Consider the following 21,088-nt stretch of genomic DNA (forward strand, 5'->3'; position numbering starts at 1 on the left):
ACCTACCTCTGATCAGTTTTCTATTTCTGTATTTGACTACTCTAGATACCTTATGAAAGGGGAATCATATGGTATTTGTCCTTTTGTGTATGGCTTATTTCACTTAGCTTAATGTTTTCAGGGTTCATCTATGTTATAGCATGTGTCAGAATTTCATTACTTTGTGACTGAATAATATTGCCTTACATGAATATATGACTAAAACATCCTTTTGAAATGGCAATAGTTTAGGGTAGTCTTTTTTTTTTTTTTTAATTTTAATGGTCTTGTTTGAAAAATTAAAAGTTCTCAACCTTAAGTCAGTTCATGCATTTTAAATCTTTAAGTTTGAGTCAAAGCAAAGCCTGGGGACCATGCTTTTATGACACACATCCTTTGCAATGTTTGTTTAGGCACCATCAAAAATGGTTTGTGATATGGATTCAGTAGGCTCAAAGGATATTCACTGACAGCTGTCTTTTCTCCTTATTCATATGTCTGGATGACTTGTAATTTTCCATCAAGAGAAATAAGTTTTCATTATTTCTTGGCACCAGAGCTGTCCAAGGAGGTGAAAGGATGCTTTCCTGATGTGATGCAATGATAGAACAGAGATGGGGACGAAGGTACACTTTAAACCAAATGCAGTTTAAAAAAAAAATATGAGAAGCAGTGGGAAGAGGGGATTAGTTAGGTTAACTAAGTAGTGAGTAATTAGACCCCAGAGCATATTCGCTCCACAGTGCTCTGGACCATGGTGTTTTTAATTATGAGGCTAGGGTTCTCATAAGTAAAAGCAAGGTCAAAATAGAGAGTTTGTAGTATTCCAGGTCTGTGTGTATGAAAATTAGAGCATCAGGCAGGTGCCATCTCAGATTTTTAGCCACTCAGGTCTACTTGGAGAAGCTACTGACTTTTTATATTTTTAGTGATTTTTTTCCTAAGGTGGTTCCTGAATCTCTTCTCCCCAGTGCTGAGAGTCCTTGCAGTGCCTCTCTCTGAAGGTTGGGAAGAAACAGGACTATATATGCTACCTGTGATCACGGAGAGTAAGAACACACAGTGCAGTGTCTTTTCTCAGTCGTGTACTAGAAAGGTAACAGGAGAATCACCACCACTATAGTCTTTGAGCTACTGGGGTATGGGAAGAAGATCCTACTGAATTTGGGCCATGTAATGTCATAGGTGTGGTTACGATTAGAGAAGCAGTAGAAATAGAGAAAGAAACGAAAGGGGAAGAATATTCTCATAGGAAAATCTCAGGAAAGGATCAGGAAGTTCTCACAGAGTTCATCTAGTCCAAGCTGAAGACACTAAACTCTAAGAAGTTATATATCTTTTTTAAAAATTGTATTAAAGTATAGTTGATTTACAGTGTTGCGTTAATTTTTTCTGTACAGCAAAATGACTCATATATATATATGTATATATTCTTTTTCACATTATTTTCCATTATGGTTTGTCACAGAATATTGAATATAGTTCTCTGTGTAGGACCTTGTTGTTTATCCATCCTACACATAATTTCCTCTGCCAATTCCAAACTCCCATTCCTTCCCTTCCCTCCCTCTTCCGCTTTGGTAACCACAGGTCTGTTCTGTATATCTGTGAATCTATTTGTTTTTCATAGATTATGTTCATTTGTATTGTTATTTTAGATTCTACATATAAATGATATCATTTGGTATTTGTCTTTCTCTTTCTGACTTTGTTTAGTACGATAATCTTTAGGTCTGTTCATATTGCTGCAAATGGCATTATTTCAAGAAGTTACATATCTTGATCAAGGTCATAGTGGATAAATTCTCCTTATTTCAAATCAGACTTTTTTCTTCTGCACCAAAGGAAGAGGCCAGTGAGAGTGACCTGATCAAAGTGTAATGAGGTTGATTTCAATCTGTTGTGTAATGAAAAAACTTGTCAATACCCTATAAAAAGAGCTTGCTGCTGCTGCTGCTGCTGCTGCTAAGTCGCTTCAGTCGTGTCCGACTCTGTGTGACCCCATAGACGGCAGCCCACTAGGCTCCTCTGTCCCTGGGATTCTCCAGGCAACAATACTAGAGTGGGTTGCTATTTCCTTCTCCATTGCATGAAAGTGAAAAGTGAAAATGAAGTCGCTCAGTCGTGCCCAACTCTTAGCGACCCCATGGACTGCAGCCCACCAGGCTCCTCCGTCCATGGGATTTTCCAGGCAAGAGTGCTAAAGTGGGTTGCCGTTGCCTTCTCTGATAAAAAGAGCTTAGTTTATCTGTATTTCAACCGTCAGGGTAAGGAACCCACATGTTATTACGTGATTCCTTCTCGTCGGAGCATGACTGAGTTGACCAACAAAGCATTAAACATAGGAGAAACCTGTGGCATTGCTGAATTCTCTGGAAAGTTGCTGTTCACACACAAGACATTGAAAGGAATTTCTGCTGGAAAGTGCAGTGGAGCCACTCTGGCACATGAGGGCTAACTAGGAGTCTGGTTTGGAATCTCATAAACATGCCCTGCTTTGGAGGTGTGAGGACGAGAGTGAGCCTGGGGTGGCCTGGGAACTATTTACTGGAATGCCCTTAGCCCCTGTGGCTTGGCGGCGTTCATGAAGCTGGTGATGGCTGAGCTCCATCTGCCTAAGGGCAAGGCTTAGCCTTGGCTTTGCAGTTGGCAGCACCAAGAAGATCAGCCACACCTTGATCAGGCTCAAGATTTTTACAGCTATGTCTCCCTCCCCATTCTCCTCAGGTTGCTGAGTTGCTGAACCTGTTTCCTGCCTCCCAGCTTACAGTCATTGGGGAAGATTCCGATAACATCTAGAGGAAGTACTGGAGTCTAGGAAGAATGCTCTTTCCCAGTCTCCTTTGGGGATAAACCTGAGGTTTTGGTAAAATTCTCAACACATAAAGAGTAAATAGAAATTCTCAGAGATTCTTTTCAACCCTATACAAAGTTTGCATAATTAAGGCAACAAAACCTGATATTTAAGAACCACTCATACACTTACCAAATATTTATTATGTCTCATGTAGAGTAGAGCATTGAACAAAAAAAGACAAAATCCCTGCCTTCATGCACCATATATTCTGTGAGAAAAAAAATTTTTTTTCTTTTTTCTGAAAGGAAGGAAATTTTAAATAACACCTGCTCTACTTTTCAAAAAAACCTAAAATATTTCCATTTCTATTCCACTTGAGGATATACCCTCAGGAGATGTTCTACATATTCACAAGGAGATTGGCACAGTGATGTTCACTGAAAATTTTGTTTATGGTACAGAAGATTGCAGACAACCTCAGTGTCACTAGAGAAAGAAGATAACTGTGGTTTATTTTATGGCCCTCAGTTACAGTTGTTTAGTGTAAAGCTCTGAGGCCAGAAGCCTGGGTTTTAATCCATGTGTGCCACTCACTTGTCTTTTTTTTATTTCCAGGCTTTATTGAGGTGTAACTGATAACATTATGTAAGTTTAACTTGTAAAGTGTGTTGATTTGATACCTTCCTGCGTTGAAAAATGGTTACCTCTGTAGTCTTGGCTAACACTGCCATTGTGTCACATAATCACCATTTCTTTTCTGTGATGAGAACATATTAAGATCTACTCAGCAGCTTTTTGGTGCATAATACAGGATTAGCAGTAACCACCATGCAGTGCATTAGATCCCCAGAACTTAGTCATCTTTTACTTGGAAGTTTGTACCCTTTGACCGACATTTCCCACACCCTCAGCCCCTGGAAACCATCACTATACTCTGTTTCTATGAGTTTGACTTTTTTAGATTCCACGTATAAGTGAGGTCATATAGCATTTGTCTTTGTCTGATTTATTTCACTTAACATAATGACCTTAAAGTTCATTGATGTTGTCACAAATGGAAGCATTTCCTTTTTCCTGGCTGAAAAATATCCCATTGCATATATTTACCACATTTATCCACTTGCCCACTGCCAAACACTTGTTTTCATATTTTGGCTATTGTGAATAATGCTTTAGTAAACATGGGGAGTATACAGATAATTTGAAGATCCTGTTTTCATTTCCTTTGGGTGTAAACCAAAAGTGGGATTACTGGATCTCAGGGTAGTTCTATTTTTAACTTGTTGAGAAATCTCCATTCTGTTTTCCACAGAGGCTGCAATAATTTACTTTCCTTTTAACTGTGCACAAGGGTTTCCTTTTCTCCACATCCTCATAAACACTTTTAATATCTTGTTTTGCTGATGATAGCCATTCTAACAGGAGTGAGGTGATAGTTCATTGGGATTTTGATTTGCATTTCCTTCATGATTAGCACTGTTGAGCACCTTTCTATGTACCCGTGTGCCATTTGTGTGTCTTGGGAAAAATGTCTATTCAGATCCTCTGGTCTTTTTTTAATTGGATTTTTTTTTTTTTTTTTGCTAATGAGTTGTATGAGTTATTTACATTTTTTGGTTATTAATCCCATATCAGATATATGATTTGGAAATATTTTCTTCCATTTGGTAAGTTCAGTTCAGTCACTCAGTTGTGTCTGATGCTTTGCAGCTCTATGGACTGCAGCACGCCAGGCTTCCCTGTCCAACAACCAACTCCTGAGCTTATTCAAACACATGTCCTTCGAGTTGGTGATGCCATTTGGTAGATTGCCTTTTTATTTTGTTGATTGTTTCCTTTGCTGTGTAGAAGCTTTTCAGTTTGATGTAGCCTCTTTTACTACTTTTTTGCTTTTGTGGCTTGTGCTTTTTGATGTAATACCTAAAAACTGATTGCCAAGACCAGTGTCAAGGAGATTTTCCCCTACGCTTTCTTCTAGGAGTTTTATGCTTCAGGTCTTACACTTAAGTCTTTAATCCATTTCAGGTTTTTATTAGTGGCTTGAGATAAGGATCCATTTTCATTCTGTTTTAACCACATAAAAGCTGAAATTTTAGATGGATTGAGGAGTGAAATATAATAGAACATAGATGAATATTTACATAATCTTGGGTTGGGAAAGACTGTTATAAATGTATTATCAAAGACAGAAAGTAGAACGTAAAAGATGAGTTCATGTGACTAAGAAAAGTTCTGTTAATTGAGACTTGTATGTTAGAGTTCATTATAAACAAAATTAAAAATAAATTGAGGTACTTAATAAAGATTTTACAAATTAATTTAGCCATAAACCTCCCAATAAGGAGGTTTTATCAACAACCACAGGACATGAAAATGCAGTTCACAAAAGAATATCTCTAAATGAGCAGCACACATAAGGAAAAATACTTAAACTTGCTGAGAATCAAAGAAGTTGGGGACAAACTAAATACCTGACCACAGAGTATTGGTTAAGTAAATTATGGTTCATCCATATGAATAACTCATCAAAAATAATGTCATAATATGACCCAGCAATCCCACTGATGGGCATATACACCGAGGAAACCAGAATTGAAAGAGACACATGTACCCCAGTGTTCATCACAGCACTGTTTACAATAGCTAGGACATGGAAGCAACCTATATGTCCATTGGCAGACAAATGGATAAGAAAGCTGTGGTACATATACACAATGGAATATTACTCAGCTATTAAAAAGAACACATTTGAATCAGTTCTACTGAGGTGGATGAAACTGGAGCCTATTATACAGAGTAAGTCAGAAAGAAAAACACCAGTACAGTATATTAACACATATATAAGGAATTTAGAAAGATGGTAATGATGACCCTATATGTGAGACAGCAAAAGAGACACAGACATAAAGAACAGACTTTTGGACTCTGTGGGAGAAAGTGAGGGTGGGATGATTTGAGAGAATATATATATGTTTCAATGTATATTATCATATGTGAAATAGATCGCCAGTCCAGGTTTGATGCATGAGACAGGGTGCTCAGGGCTGGTGCACTGGTACGACCCTGAGAGATGGGATGGGGAGGGAGGTGGGAGGGGGATTCAGGATAGGGGATACATGTACACCCATAGCTGACTCATGTCAGTGTATGGCAAAACCCACTACAATATTGTTAAGTAATTAGCCTCCAATTAAAATAATTAAAAAAAATAATGGCATAGAATCATACTTCATGAGGTGGGAAATAGTTGCTGTGGAAATAAGTTTAGTGAAGAGAAGTTGATATTCTCTGCATTATGTTTCTGTTTTTATGGAACAAAATATCAGATGAGAAAAAAAAATTCTATCTCCTGGAAAGACAATCAAAATATTAGTAATTATTTTTAGGTTGAGGAATATAGGAACCTCTCCTGTGTCTCAGTTTTCTCTTCCAAAATATTTTGCCTTGAATATGTGTTACTTTGCTAATTAGAAAGGAAAAGTAATATTTTTAAGGTTGGTGTAGAGCAAGACACAGGAACCAGTTTGAGGGGGCACCTGCTTGTCAAATTTGGGACAATTTGAACATCATAAAGAATGACGATGGTAAGCATTATTAAAAGGGGAAAGGGAAGAGTGCTCTTCTTTACTAAACAATGCCACCTAGTAAATACAGAAGAAATTACATGAAGTAATAAGTATTCTGCTATTCCCAGTGTAATAACTCACTTGGCAGTGATCAGCAATGAATATAAAGCTCATTGAGGGAAAGGTTGTTGGGGAATAGGATGTTACACGGGGCCTCTCGTTACATCAACTCCCCACCCCCACCCCAACATAATGTAGTATCACAAGGGGAGCAATACTAGCTGATGCCACCTGTTAGCCAAATGATAAACTTAGCAGGATGGTACAGATGGTCATCATGTGCAGTCAGGTACGCAAACATCACCTCTGTATTTTCCTTCCACAAATGTTTAATCTGGATCTAATTATGAGGAAAATAACCAGGCTAATACAGAATGTGGGGCATTCTCAAGCCAACTGACTAGACTCTTCAAAAAGGGAAAGCAGGGAGGGAGGTTCAAGAGAGAGGGGACAAGTATATACCTATGACTGATTCACGTCGATATCTGGCAGGAACCATCACAATATTGTAAAGCAATTATCCTTCAATTAAAAATTTTTTTTAAAAAAAAGGGAAACCAAAGAAGGCATGAGGACAGTTCTAGATTAAGTGACACCAAAGAGACGTTAATAACTAAATGCTGTACTTGAACCTGTGAAGATGTTATTCGTACCATGAAGGACATTTTAAATTTAAAAATCTATTAACATTGGCTATTATAAATAGCTAAGGCCTTCCCTGGTGGCTCAGAGGTAAAGAATCCACTTGCAGTGCAGGAGATCCGGGTTCGATCACTGGCTCGGGAAGATCCCCTGGAGAACGGAATGGCTGCCCACTCCAGTGTTCTTGCCAGGGAAATCCCATGAACAGAGGAGCCTGGTGGGCTACACAATTCATGGGGTCAGAAAGAGTTGGACACAATTGAGCATGCATGCATTATAAATAGCTGTAATATAAAATTGTAATATAAATTAGTATATAATTTATGTATAGTATATATTTATAATATTTATAGTTTATAATTCAGTTTTTAAGTTGTGATGTGATTATTTAGGATAATGTTCTTATTTATAGAAGATACTTGATAAAGCATGTAGGAACAAAGTATCATGATGTCTGCAACTTATTTTTAAATGGTACATCAAAAATACACATGTGAGAGAAGTAAAATAAATGAGGCAAGACGTTAACATTGTTAACAAAAATGTTAATAATGGAGGGTAAGGAGTGTTCATAGTATTCTTTCAACTTATTTCTATAGGTTTGAACATTTTCTAAATGTAAAAGGTTGTGGGGGGAAAGTTTAGGTGGAAATAAAAAGGAGTGGGAAAACTATGGAATAAATGAGACTTAAGGGATGTGGGGACCAAATGCAAAGCATGGATCTGGTTTAGCTCTTGATTCAAACAAACCAATTGTAGGAATTCTGAAGATCAGCCCTGGGATTTCTTTGGAAGGAATGATGCTAAAGCTGAAACTCCAGTACTTTGGCCACCTCATGCGAAGAGTTGACTCATTGGAAAAGACTCTGATGCTGGGAGGGATTGGGGGCAGGAGGAGAAGGGGATGACAGAGGATGAGATGGCAGGATGGCATCACCAACTTGATGGACGTGAGTCTGAGTGAACTCCGGGAGTTGGTGATGAACAGGGAGGCCCGGCGTGCTGCGATTCATGGGGTCGCAAAGAGTCGGACACGACTGAGCGACTGAACTGAACTGATTTATGAGACAATCAGGGAAATTTGAACACTGAAAAGATATTTGGTGAAATGAAGTATGAAGCAGATGAAGCAATACTGGCCATATAATGATAATTGTTAAAGCTGGACTGTGGGTACATGGGGAATGATGATGTTATTCTATTTTGCATGTTGGAAAATTCCAGTAATAAGGGGTACAACTCAAAGTTACATACTAATGTTGGACTTTGTCAATGAGTGGGTGAGTGACTAATAGATATCTAAATATATTCAAATGTTTCTCTATTGTTAAACTAAAGAATTACACAAAAGAGTGATGTTATGAAATCAAGATTAGAACCTAAGTTACTCTCATAGTAGTAGTGTCAGGTGAGTTTGGGGGGCACTGCAGAGGTGAAAATTATGTGGGTGTAATTGTCTTTTTTTTCCCCCCTTTTTTCATTCTCAATTTCCCTAATGCATGAGGCTCCTGACCACCATTAAGAAAGCTAGAGCTGGGGCATTATGCTTGTCACTTCTGAAGCTTATGGAATGGTATTTATTGCTTCCACTGAAGTGTTAGACTCTCAGGATTGCCTATTGAATCAGTTCTTCATTTAGTTAGGAGAGCTTTTAAGTCTTGAGTATTCAAAATGTACCATGACTGCCAGTGCTGATTTAACATTCAGGTGAAGGTAAAACAAGTTTTGAAAGAATGATCATTCAGCAAGATCAGAAAGTCCACCCTTTGATCTTCTCCAGTCCCCCAGTTCCATTAGAGTTGTAAAGGTGAAAAACAGTCCTATTTTTCCTGCCTGTTTGTTAGGAGGACCATATAGGCTATGGTCACATGTGTCTTGGGAAATGATGAGCAGGTGGTTCAGCTTCATAGTGGTCCTGAACAATTTAACTTTTACTCTAAGGCAAAATTTTGCAAACAAGGCGATACTTTGCTGTGTTTTCTTTTTTGCTTTCTAGAAGGGAATAGAATTCAAATAAAATGTGAATTGAACACATGCCTTAAAAGTTTTTTTTTTTTAATGAAAAATTAGAGTATTAACTTCTAGTAGATAATATAAACCATAAAGAGGAGATAAAGCTATGTCTATGCAAAGAAAAACTCCATTTTGAAAATGACAAAACCAGAGCTGTAAGTGGCAGACTTAATAGGAAAACAAATGAAGCCAGATTTAGAAGGGATATTTAAGAAGTTCTGGAACTAATATCCAGAGTTGCTTAACTTAGTACACAAAAGATAAGGAAAACAAGTTACACAATATTATTTAAACTCTGAATGAGACTTTCATGTTTAGACTAGATAATGATGAAAAGAATTCAAAAACCGTAGAGCATTTACGAATATAAAATCCGCACACCTGAAAGTGCAGTTAGTGTTGCCCTTAGGTTTTCTTCTAAGGTGTCTTTGTAATAACTGTTTGCCCTGGAGGTTAACGTTTGGATATCTGATTTGAGCTTTTCAGTTTGAGTATCTTTACGGTTAAAAGACATTTACAAAGAAACTATGCAAATCCGTTTTATCAGATCTTTATACTTGGCTTTTGTGTCCGTTTCTGTATCTGTGGTGTATTTAAAATGGCCAGATTTTCTTTGCCACCGCTCCTAGCACTCCTACATTGGAGTGTACACACTCCAGTGCACTTTACTACGATGGCATGTAAACAGTTTTGGATGGAAAATCTGACTTCATTTGTTATTAATAAAATAACAGTACCTTGTGTTTGTAAAGTACCTTACCTCTTGAAAAATGTTTTCCCGTACCTCACCTCATTTCGCTCTTACTAGAAGCTCTGATTAATAGGTCGTGATATTATACAAGTTTTCAGTCAGGAACACAGAAGCTTGGAAAGAGAGGCCACATGACCGTGGTGGAAGAGTCAGGAACTGAACCCAAGTGTTTCCAGCAGCTTAGGTGCTTTACTCATTATCTGTGGTTTCACTGCCTTATGCTCTTTCCTGATTAAAGAGCATTCTTCTTGATGGAGAAGAACAAACAGAGCTGAATAGTTCTGTTTTCTTTTTACATTTCCTGCTCTTGTTATGTTCCAACATATTTTTTCTCTTGTTTTTTTAAAAATCTTACTTATTTTTGGCTGCGCTGGGTCTTCGTTGCTGTGTGGGCTTTTGTCTAGTTGTGGCAATCAGGGGCTCCTCTCTAGTGGCAGTGCGCGGGCTTCTCATTGCAGGGGCTGCTTGTTGCAGAGCATGGGCTCTAGGCATGCTGGCTCAGCAGTTGTGGTGCACAGGCTTAGTTGCTGTGCAGCATGTGGAATCTTCCCGGACCAGGAATCAAACCCACATCCCTTGCGTTGGTAGATTCTTAACCAGTGGATCACCAGGGAAGTCCTTCCTCCAACTTTTAAATATCTTTTTATTCTGAGCACGGCCGTTTTGTTATGGACTGTATCTGCCTGGTCAATTTGTTTGAAGTTAGAATTACGCTGGGGAACCACACAGGGAGAAGGGAGAGAACCATGTGCTCATTGTGTCGGGCACTGCGCAAGGCGCTTCCCCAGGTTATTAGGTAGTCATCCTTACTTAGCAAGATGGGTGCTGTTATCCCCAGTTTTTACAGGTGAGGAAAGGAGGATCAGCAATTTACTTTGTTACTGTCTAGCACAATAGCCATCTTCTCCCCCAAAAAAGTCTGAATAAGGATTTCATGTAGAAATATCTTCTCTTTGAAGTTATTTTGTGCAAAACTTCATATGCTTTTTTTTTTTTTCTTTCCTACGTTAAAGAGGGGACTCCATGATGCTTTTTCTTTTTTTCTGTGTGGTATTTTCATATTCAGAGAGAGTGATAGAAGTTTAGGAAAGCCTAGGGAATGTTGCATCTGCATCTTTTCTTCTGCTGGTTTTAGAATTTGGTTTAGGTCACTGCTAAAGTACCTGTGAGGGGTAGCACACACATCACTTTTATCTACATTTCATACCTCAGCAAGAACCAGTGTCTCACATGGGTCCTTATGGAGAACAGAGCTCCAAGGCGAGGGGACCCAGGACAGGTAAGGGGGTGCAGGAAGGGGCTGCAGCAGGGGTACTTGGGCAGTGGTGCATCACAGAGGAATGTCAGTGAGGGCTGTGCCCACTCTTGTCACCCCTGCAGCGAAGCCTCCAGAGTGTCATCTAGAATCAGCTCTGGTAGCTGCAGAAATCAGCATGGTGGTGATCAGCACTTGTTAAAGAGTTGGGCAACACACACAGTCCCCTCTCAGCCCTCTCCTTACCCCTATGAAGGAGCGATACCTTCTAGAGAGACTCTCTCTTTTTAAAATGAATTTCAACAACTCAAACCTGGTGGTCTCACAAGTATAAACTGCTAAATGTTAGAGATAGAAGGAAATGATTTATAGTATGAAAATGCATAGTCATAAAATAATCTCTTGTTTCCCCACTCTCCAGACAGTTGCAACACGACTTTCCCAGAGCCCTGATTTTCAGCACGGATGATTTTTTCTTCAGGGAAGATGGTGCCTATGAGTTCAATCCTGACTTTCTGGAGGAAGCTCATGAATGGAACCAGAAAAGAGGTGACAGATTCCTTTCCAAGCTCCTGGGAAATCCTCTTGTGCACATAGATTGTAGCTCCTGCAAAATGAAAAAAATTTATGGAAGGAGCTTAATCTAAAGTTCTGCCATTTTTCTTTCTCAAACAGAATGCCAGAGTGTAATCTCCCTAGATTCCAGGAAAAAGAAAATTATTGATAATGGGTTCTGAAATAGGTAGTATTAAAGTTGTGTAATGAGGACATCCTGTAATAAAAATAACAAAATATGGAGTACACTCGCCCTTCTGTGATTGTTGCATGTTGTTCACTGTTATATAACATTGTGTTGCAGCAAGAAAAGCAATGAGGAATGGCATATCCCCCATTATTATTGATAATACCAACCTCCACGCCTGGGAAATGAAGCCCTATGCAGTCATGGTAGGAAGAAGTATCATTCTGAATTTTCAGTTCTGGACATTTTGTGAGAAAGTTGAAACATTTGTTCTTTCTTCTTTTTTTGGTCTTCTGTGATCTCATATTCATTAATAGTAGTTCTCCCAGGAATCAGGTAAAGAGGTTTTATTTTAGTGTTTCTCTGCCGTTCAATGGCTGAAATTTGCTGAGATGCTAATACTACCTCAGGGTACATTTTAAAAATAGCCCTTGGTCTGAATTCTTGACAGCATTTCTGTCTTGGTTGTTTTCCTAAGGGAAGGCATCCGTAGGAGCATCTGCTGAAACCTGCTGAGAAGTGCTGGACTAGGTGATGCCTCCAGTGGAGCTGTAGATGATGTTCTTAGGACAGTTGTCTTTGCCACGCTGGGGACTTCAGTGCTATGTGGTGCTGCTGCTGCATGGAGTTCCAGGGCAATGAATTTCTTAGTTTAAAAACAGATTCAGGAGTAACGCTGTAACCCTATTAAGATATTAGAATACAAATATAAATGCACATATAAAGGTAACAGTTAAGCCATCTACTGTCAGAACAGATGAATGAAGCAATGTGTACATTTTTCTTTATTTATGAAGTATGTATGATCTACTTTTCAGACATATTTCATCTTTTGTGCTAATATGTTTTCATTCCTTACTGCATGTAATAAGGAGAAAAGATCCACAAACAGGGAGAGGAAGAAAACAGCTGAGTATTCTCCCTACTTGGCTAATTTTAAAGTGAATCTCTAAAACTGGACTCATGGCAGCCTGTTTTTAAGCTTTTTTTTTAAATACTTTGGGCACAGTAGCTTAAATAGAGGTGTGCTTTTGTCTAGATACTTTCATCAGTTTTACTTAGGCCCAGACTGTGGGACTTTGCTGAATGTAGGACATAATGAGCATCAACTTTGTGGTTACTTCAGTTCATGGATCAAACATCCACTTAGGAGAAAAATGGACAGGGATATGAAGAGTCAGGTTAATTAAGGCACAACCCAGAACCAAGAGGCAGGGCTTAACTGAGAGTAGCTTAAGGGAAGTTATTTTACTTTTTGTTTTCTAATTTCTAGACATGCACAATCTTTCCCAGCCATCCACAGCTACTACTAAGACACAGAAACTAGATATTTTTCACATATGATATTTGATACCCTTCTGAAATTAGAAGTGTCCATCTAAAGAATGAAGAGGAAATCCCCTTACTTAGCACATTTTATTCTGTATTTTATAACACAACAAACAGTAGTCATAACAGAAAGTTCAACTGGAGATAAAATAAGTAGTAGTCCGTTAATTAATGCAAAGAACATTTGATGTTTCCATGGAAATGGTAATCATTTTCTAAACTCAAGGAAATATGGCACAGTGAATTGAGCCAAACTATGTGGCATGGATGGGAGAGCTACTTTTTGGAGGGAAGAATGTGTGAAGTATGTGGAAATCATTTTTATTTCCCAAGCTCTGTGCCTCTGGTACTCTCACTTTGTAAACCAAGCTGTGAGGACTAGCCAAGGCACTTGATGCCAGTGAACCTATGATAATCACATATACGGGACTTTGGGAAACCATTGGAATTCATTGCTCATTCCTATGGACAGGGAATTTAAAACTAGTTCAATGATCTATCTTTTTAAAGGTTCAAAACAAAGAACTTTGTCGTTTTCCTACATAGTAGATAGAATTACTGAAAAGTTATCATTGGGAACCATAATATAATCTGAGTGTGGCTAAGTATGGATATGTACCAACTGTATTTGTTAACATAAATTAAGGCATTAAATTACTGGTTAAACAAAAGGAATGTTAGAAAAGATTTGTAGTAAATGTTAAATGGCAGCATAAACATTCCCAAACATACATACCATGTCTTCAATGTTTTATGTACTTTTGAAAAATCAGGCACTTGAAAATAACTATGAAGTTATATTCCGAGAACCTGACACTCGCTGGAAATTCAACGTCCAAGAGTTAGCAAGGTACTTCTTTGTTTTTCTAGCTCCTCATTATGTATCCTGCTATTTTCAGGTATTTCAGACCGAACAAAAGAATCTTTTCAGGCTGGAAATGGACATGGTAGTTTTCAGGCCAGAAATGGTAATTCTTGGAAATTGATAACTTTGGAATTATTAATGTGAAAGACTTTACTTTGGGGTCAGTTTTCTAATATAATGCTAAATGCTAAATCTTGGCTTGGACTTGGTCCTCAAAAAGGACATATTTAACATTCTGCTAAAATGCTTCTTCATTAATGGACATTTAAAAGCACTTTCCTCTGCATGGGATTGCACTTGTGAGTGGTGTTTTTGCACTTAGGCTAAACAAAGACCTTCAGATATTGAACAGTCTGTGGTTCATTTATGGTCTAGATGCTGCTTCTAGTTTGTAAAGCAATAAATGTCCAAATAATACTAACTTGTTGATTGAATGCATGGGTTCTGATAATTCACCATCTGTGCTATTTGGTAATGTCAATGATTTAAAGTAACCAGTGAGGTCAGAATTTACTTTTTAGGAATAAGTCTAATTCATCTTATGGTTACAAGCAGATAGTGTTTCCCAAGGGATGTGTGAATCACCTCTGTCAGAATCAGCTGAGGTGACTGTTAAAATCCTAGTTCATGGAGCATCCCTGGTGGTCCAGTGGTTGAGAATCTGCCTTGCAATGCAAGGAATGCTGATTTGATCCCTGGTCCAAGAGGATCCTATGTGCTGCAGAGCAGCAGTAAGTACGTGCATCACAACTACTGAGTCTGGGAGCTGTATCCACTGAGTCCACATGTCACAACTCCTGAAGCCACACACCTAGAGCCCGTTCTCTGCAACAGAGAAGCCACTGCAATGAGAGGCCTGTGCCCCGCTACTAGAGAAAGCCCCTGTACTGTGGCAACAAAGACCTACCACAGCCAAAAAATAAATAATAAGATTAATATTTTTAAAAGTCCTGGTTCATGGACCCCATTCTTAGTTGAAATCTCTGATAATTACATTTCAAAACTATATCCCCAATTGATCCTCATGTCCATGAGAATTGAAGAAATGTTGTTTTAATAAGGATCTAGAAGTATCTAAGACTGACATAAGTGATTATAGATATATGCATAACAAATTGGCAAACACATAAGAAGAGCTCATGGTGCTCTTATGTTTTGAAGCACAGAATTGAGATTTCCAGAAACAGAGCATTTTTTGATGTTTTAGCTCTTTGCTAGCCCCAGGGTAGTTCGGGGGTGTGCAGGGCCGCATGAAAAACAATTGAGCTGAATGATAACTGCTTAACATGATGTTTTGCTTTTGTCAGAGTTCCATCCTGAGAATAGGGAGTGCATATCTGTGTAATAATACAGGACTTATAAACTACAAACACTTGTAAAATATAACTCATTTTGATATGCTGCCTTAACTAAACATTTGCATTTCTTTTTTCCACGTAGAAGAAACATTCATGGAGTCCCAAGAGAGAAAATACACCGAATGAAAGAACGGTATGAACATGATGTTACCTTTTACAGTGTGCTGCACGCAGAAAAACCAAGCAGAGCAAACAGAAACCAGGACAGGAATAATGCATCTCCTTCCAACGGTGCAGGGTACTGGAACACCTATGCAGAGTTCCCACACCGGAGGGCGCATGGCAGCTTCACTAATGAGAGCTCCTTTAACAGAAGGGGTGGTTGTCACCATGGGTATTAGAGGCCTCTCTTATGGGCATTCCGAATTTTCCTAAATCAGTTTTTACTTCAATTTTTGGTATTTATTCTCCGTTCAGTGGTAGTCAGAGCTCTAATTCCAGTGTAAATAGTCAAGCCTGAGAGTTTCTGTGCAGAAGTCGTTAGATGCCTCTTCAACAAGCATTTGTTAAAGTGATCCTATGTGCATGGTCTGATGCTGGGAATTCTGCCGATTTGATTAAACAAAATCCTTTCTCTAGGGAAAGAACTAATTCAAAACTGAAACCTGAGAACATACCCAAGAACGTAATCAACCACATAGGCTCATTAATGAACTGTTTTTAATATAAAGCTTCAGTAGCCCTTTCTCTGAAGCAGTCTATTTTTTCAGGAAATTCATCTCCATCAGGAAAGTTGGAAAGATGGAGGAGAAATAGTAGGCAGGAACAATTTTTTAGTGCCACTGCTACTTTTGATCATCTGTGTATCCAAAAATGTGAGATGTGTGGCTGTAATGATGATATTGATTTTCCTTTAAGATGAAGACATCAGGAAGTATATAGTGAAGTCACTCAGTCGTGTCCAACTCTTTGCGACCCCATGGACTGTAGCCTACCAGGCTCCTCTGTCCATGGGATTTTCCAGGGAATAGTCCTGGAGTTGATTGCCATTTCCTTCTCCAGGGGATCTTCCCAACCCAGGGATCAAGCCTGGGTCTCCCGCATTGCAGGCAGACACTTTATTGTCTGAGCCATCAGGAAGTATACACCTAAGGGAATATTGTCTTTCGAGGTAGACACTTTGGGAGATTATCCCTTTATTTTAGCGATGTGTCATTGTTAGAAATATCTGTTAGGAAAATCAGTGTCATTGTTTCAAGTCACATCTTGTGTTTTAACTACCACTTTATCAAACAGGGTTAAACCTGTTTGATAACAGGGATAAACCTGTTTGGCTGTTGAGCTAACAGTGTATATAAAACAAGCCTGCCTTTATAAAACACCAATTTTTAAGAGGAATAATTAAGCAATTTTTAAAAATTATTCCTATAAACGTGTATTATCAGTTGGCAGCGCCAAAGTTTTGGGCGTACAAGGAATGAAGCATCCAGAATGTCCTCACATGGAAACAGGAAAAGTCATGCTCCTCTTATAAGGAGCAGTCTGAGTGTTTTGTGAGGCATTAAGACAAAGTTCTACTACAGTTCTTATATTAAAATTGAATTTATGAATCCAAATCAAATTTTAACAGGTTGGAATCAGATTAATTTGGTGTGAGACCACAGATAAGACCATGTAGGATGTATGCTTTATTTCTTGTTGGCCAACAACTTCTTTCTAATGTTTTGTGAAGCATTATTTTAAGTGTTCTATATAATGGTGCTTTTATGGTTATTAAAAATTATATATGGTATTGCTTTATATGGACTTGTCACTGAATCTAATTTTGGGGGGTTTAAGAAAATAAAAAACTTATTTACCATAAATTCCACAAAATTCTACCCTATTAAGAACTAGTTTTTCTATAACTATATTTACCCATCTTCTTTAATGACTAGGAAACACAGAGGTAAAGATAAAAGCAACTTTATATTTTACTTGTGTGTATAAATTATTTGATCTCTATACATTAGAAAGACTGTATTACTTTAATATTCCATATCTAGTATTATTGAAATCTATTCAACATCTTGATGATTACCAGCAATGATCTGTAATTTTTTCATTAACATTTAAAAAAATTGATGTCTCCTTTGAGTAGCAGAATTTGCCCAACAAACTAAAATTAAGTGAATTTGAATGAATCTAAAGTATAGTTTGGCTAAATTCTGTGTATCCAAGCTTAACACATAATAATCTAATAATGATGATAATCCACATTAACAGTACTCCTGTTTTCCAGACCCTAGATAGTCCTGGGTAATCCTAGTCAACATGGTCCCTAGTCAGTGCAGAACTAGGTCAGTGTGGGTGGCTTGACTCATTTAGGATAGTAGAGGTGAGAAGTGTCAGAGGGTCCAGATGAGAGTGCCTTTGCTCAATCCCATAGGAGCAGCTGAAGGATCATAACTCAAGCCCTCCTGATTTACTTCTGACTCTCTGCTTAGGGTTTCTGGTTCACCTGGCCTGGGCGGGGCTACTTTGTATTTGTCCTACTCTGAATGAGCTCAGAATAGTTCCCTGCTACATTTGCCTTTTGGGGAGCATAAAATTAATAAAATGCCACCAACTTTGTTTATCCCATCTAGAAATGACCTATTTTTTCTTTCAACACCCATGACTCCTGATTTTAAAAAATTTTTGAACACTTAACACTGACTTGTTTTGTGCATTCACATTTGCATTACTCACAGGGTTGGCAGAGTGCTTTATACACAAGAGGCTCTCATTAAGTGATTGTTGAGTAACACAAATCGCTTTTACCATTTACCCCTTATCATGCAGTGTACATTGATGACTTTGTAATCATTAAATTGTCACTTTTGAGGGGACAATATCCATAGGTACTCAAGCTTCACATTTATATAGCTTGGCTATATTATTTACAGTTTATAAACAGCAGAGTGTATGTTAGATGTCTCCATTATGGGTAGTCTAAATGCTAATGAAAAATGAAAGAGGTTATAGGTTAAGTTTTTTCAAGAAACAAAAAGGCTGAATTCTTATAATTCTTTCTGTTCAGCTGAGACTCAAGTTTTATTCCCTGTTCTAGTGTGTGGATCATTGGGAAAATGATTAGGACATGAAGACCAAATTGTTTTATGAAAAAAAGTTAAATCACATTAACAAGACTGGCAGAACACTTAAGTTAAAAAGAACAGCAGAAGAGACTATTATGTTAATTTTTAGAAGCAAGAAAAAACATGGGTCACAGTTATGGAAGGAAGAAAATTGCTTTTTAAAAGGATTTATTCTTGGCTTTAAGGTGTGTTTATAATGAGATTTAAAAACAGGATATTGTATATAAATTTAAGACATACTAAAACACTTTATGCTCTTAGCTCCTAGTTTGAACTGCTTTCTCTTTTTCCTCTTTTTAAAGTAACAAATGAGAATACCATCTTAAATTGAATGGTTCTCATCTGCTTTGGTGGTTGGAGAAAACTAGGTTTAAAAGGGACTGCTTGCTGACTCCTGTGATAGGACTAAAAGCAAGGAAAATCAGTGCCAATTTGAAAGAAAGATTTTCTCTTAAGTTGCAGTCCAGATGATCATTTTGTTAAGAAATAAAGACAAATTAACACAATGAAGTCTGTTTCTGATTTAAAGTATTTCAACTTTTAATAAATAATTTAATTTTACAGATCAAAATGGCATCAAAAAAGGAAGTGCACAGAGGGTTCTGTTTTTCTTGTAGTCATGCTGACTTAAGGATGAAGAACTGGTCGAAAGAAAACACCACTATAATATCTTACTCATCTTGACTTTTTTGATCAGGAAAAACCTGTATTAGAACCAACATGTGCATTATGAAAAACTGGTTCATAGTGGGTTACCTCTTAAAAACAAACCTAAAATGGAACTAAACCAAAAAGAATTATGTGAGTCAAAATAACTTTACTTAATTTCCTGTAGTTACAAGGACACAATCTAAAAGAAACAGTTGTGTTTACTTCATTTGTAATACTTACAGTGATCAAACCCAGTCATAAAGATTTAAAGGAGATTTTCTTGATTAGTTAATATACAGTTACACAATTTTAAGATATATAATTGAAATAAGAATATACCAATAAAGAAAAAGGGAAAGAGCATTTCTGTGATATACAAACCACAGATAAACTTTTAACTATTTCCTTCCTTTACTCATTATGCAAATTCCGATATACAGTTTGAAACTGTGTATGTTTTACAAACTGGAAAGGTTGAGTCAGTAACTAATTTATTGTCATTTTGGTTTCTGTCGCCTTTGCAGTCTCTTGGATCTGTTTTTTATTGCACTTGTGTCCGGAATATTAGTCTCCTGTTCTTCAGTCCTGGCTGGGGAATTCTCTCGTTCTTTGATCACAGATGTAGTGTAAGGCCTTTTCAGTCCAACATAATCCTTAGGACTAGTGGGAACAGTCCTGGTGGTCTTACTGATAGATGTAAGTTGATTTCCTCCTGCTGAACCAGATAAAAGGGCTTGGGTATTTATCAGTGCAAGTTCTTCATCAGCTATCGAATCACTTTCCAAAAGAGAAATGTCGTTAAATTTTTTACGTGGAGTCATCTGAGGAGAATTCAATTTGTTTTTCTTCATAGGTGTTTCATATTTGGTGCCACAACTCCGTGGTGGCTGAAATGCCTTCTGTGCAGCTTGAGAAACAAATGTACAAATGGGACTAACAGGTGGGGGTACAGGCAGTCTACTCAAGAAATCCAAGGCTCTTCTCTTTTTGCAGCTTTTTGGGTCATCAGTCTCTCTTTCCCCTTTGCAACAAGACTTTGAAGTCACTTGGGCTGATACAGGTGTGCAGACAGACTTCTCATTTAGCTTACAAAGTGATAATGGACTTTGGTAATTCATCTCACTACTGGGAGAAGACAGCTAATGGAAAAAAAAAACAAAGAAGTAGCCTATATAATTACGTCCTAATATATGAAATAAAATCAAATTAGCTTTTATTAAAAAGTATTTAAACATACAAATTCCACACACTTTCACTCCCCTAGTGGCTATGATTTCAAGAGACATTAATATTATTATTTTTATTCCAGAAGGAAAGATTGTTGCATAAGAGGATATAAAAATGACATGAAAATAAAGATGAAGAATAATTGTAGTAAAAGCAAAAAGGAGGTCGGAGACATAATTTATGCTTTAATCTTTTTGTTATTAACAGGTTAAACAAAAATAAGCATTTTTAAATCATTTTAAGAACACAGCCTATGTTCCTACTTTTCTAGATTGTGACTGGAGGCAAATGCTTAACCCCTGTATGTCATAGTTTCCTTGTTCGTAAACTGTAGATAATTTTTATCTCAGGGTTGTTGTGAAGGTTAAATGAGTTAATATATATAACTTAGCAAGTTTAGCTACTTAAGAACTAGTCTTTAGCCAAAATTACAGACTTTAGCTCGATTTGCCTTTATTGTGATTTAAAGAGTTATACTGAGCTTAGAAACAACCCTAATTATATAGCATAGTCCTCTGAGCAAAAAGACATGGGCAAAAACGTCTTCTCAGTCACGTGTACTGGGAATGCTAAAAATGAAAGCACCCATTTACAAAATTTGCCCCCACAGAGTGTTACATTCTGGCTTCAATAAACAAGATAAACTTTCCAGGTAGTCTATACCTATAGGAGGCACTAATAATGACACTTTCTAATTAAGTTTAATTACATTTTATCATGTTTACTAGGTATACATCAGAATATATTGTTGCCTCTCTATAGAATATTTATAAAATCTGTTAAATTTAGATTAA

General features: G+C 37.5%; 1 protein-coding gene across 11 annotated transcripts in view; it reads left to right on the top strand.

Moving 5' to 3' along the window:
- N4BP2L1 (NEDD4 binding protein 2 like 1) overlaps window positions 1–21,088 on the top strand; it is a 63,928-nt gene that overhangs the window by 5,640 nt on the left and 37,200 nt on the right. For 3 of the 11 annotated variants that reach the window (XR_011466307.1, XR_011466308.1, XM_070380458.1), the window contains exons 2-5: window positions 11,485–11,612; window positions 11,923–12,011; window positions 13,908–13,984; window positions 15,440–15,490. Coding sequence is in view for 7 of the 11 variants with exons in the window: in XM_070380458.1 (XP_070236559.1) it covers window positions 11,485–11,612; window positions 11,923–12,011; window positions 13,908–13,984; window positions 15,440–15,490 (345 nt within the window). In the remaining 4 variants the exon portion in view is untranslated. Of the gene's footprint in view, window positions 1–11,484; window positions 11,613–11,922; window positions 12,012–13,907; window positions 13,985–14,033; window positions 14,103–15,439; window positions 17,098–21,088 lie in introns of those variants that run through there. The other 8 variants (XR_011466309.1, XM_070380459.1, XM_070380457.1 and 5 more) reach the window with 4 other exon arrangements.

The sequence above is a fragment of the Bos mutus genome, chromosome 12 (assembly GCF_027580195.1).
Source record: "Bos mutus isolate GX-2022 chromosome 12, NWIPB_WYAK_1.1, whole genome shotgun sequence".
NCBI classification, from domain to species: Eukaryota; Metazoa; Chordata; class Mammalia; order Artiodactyla; family Bovidae; genus Bos; species Bos mutus.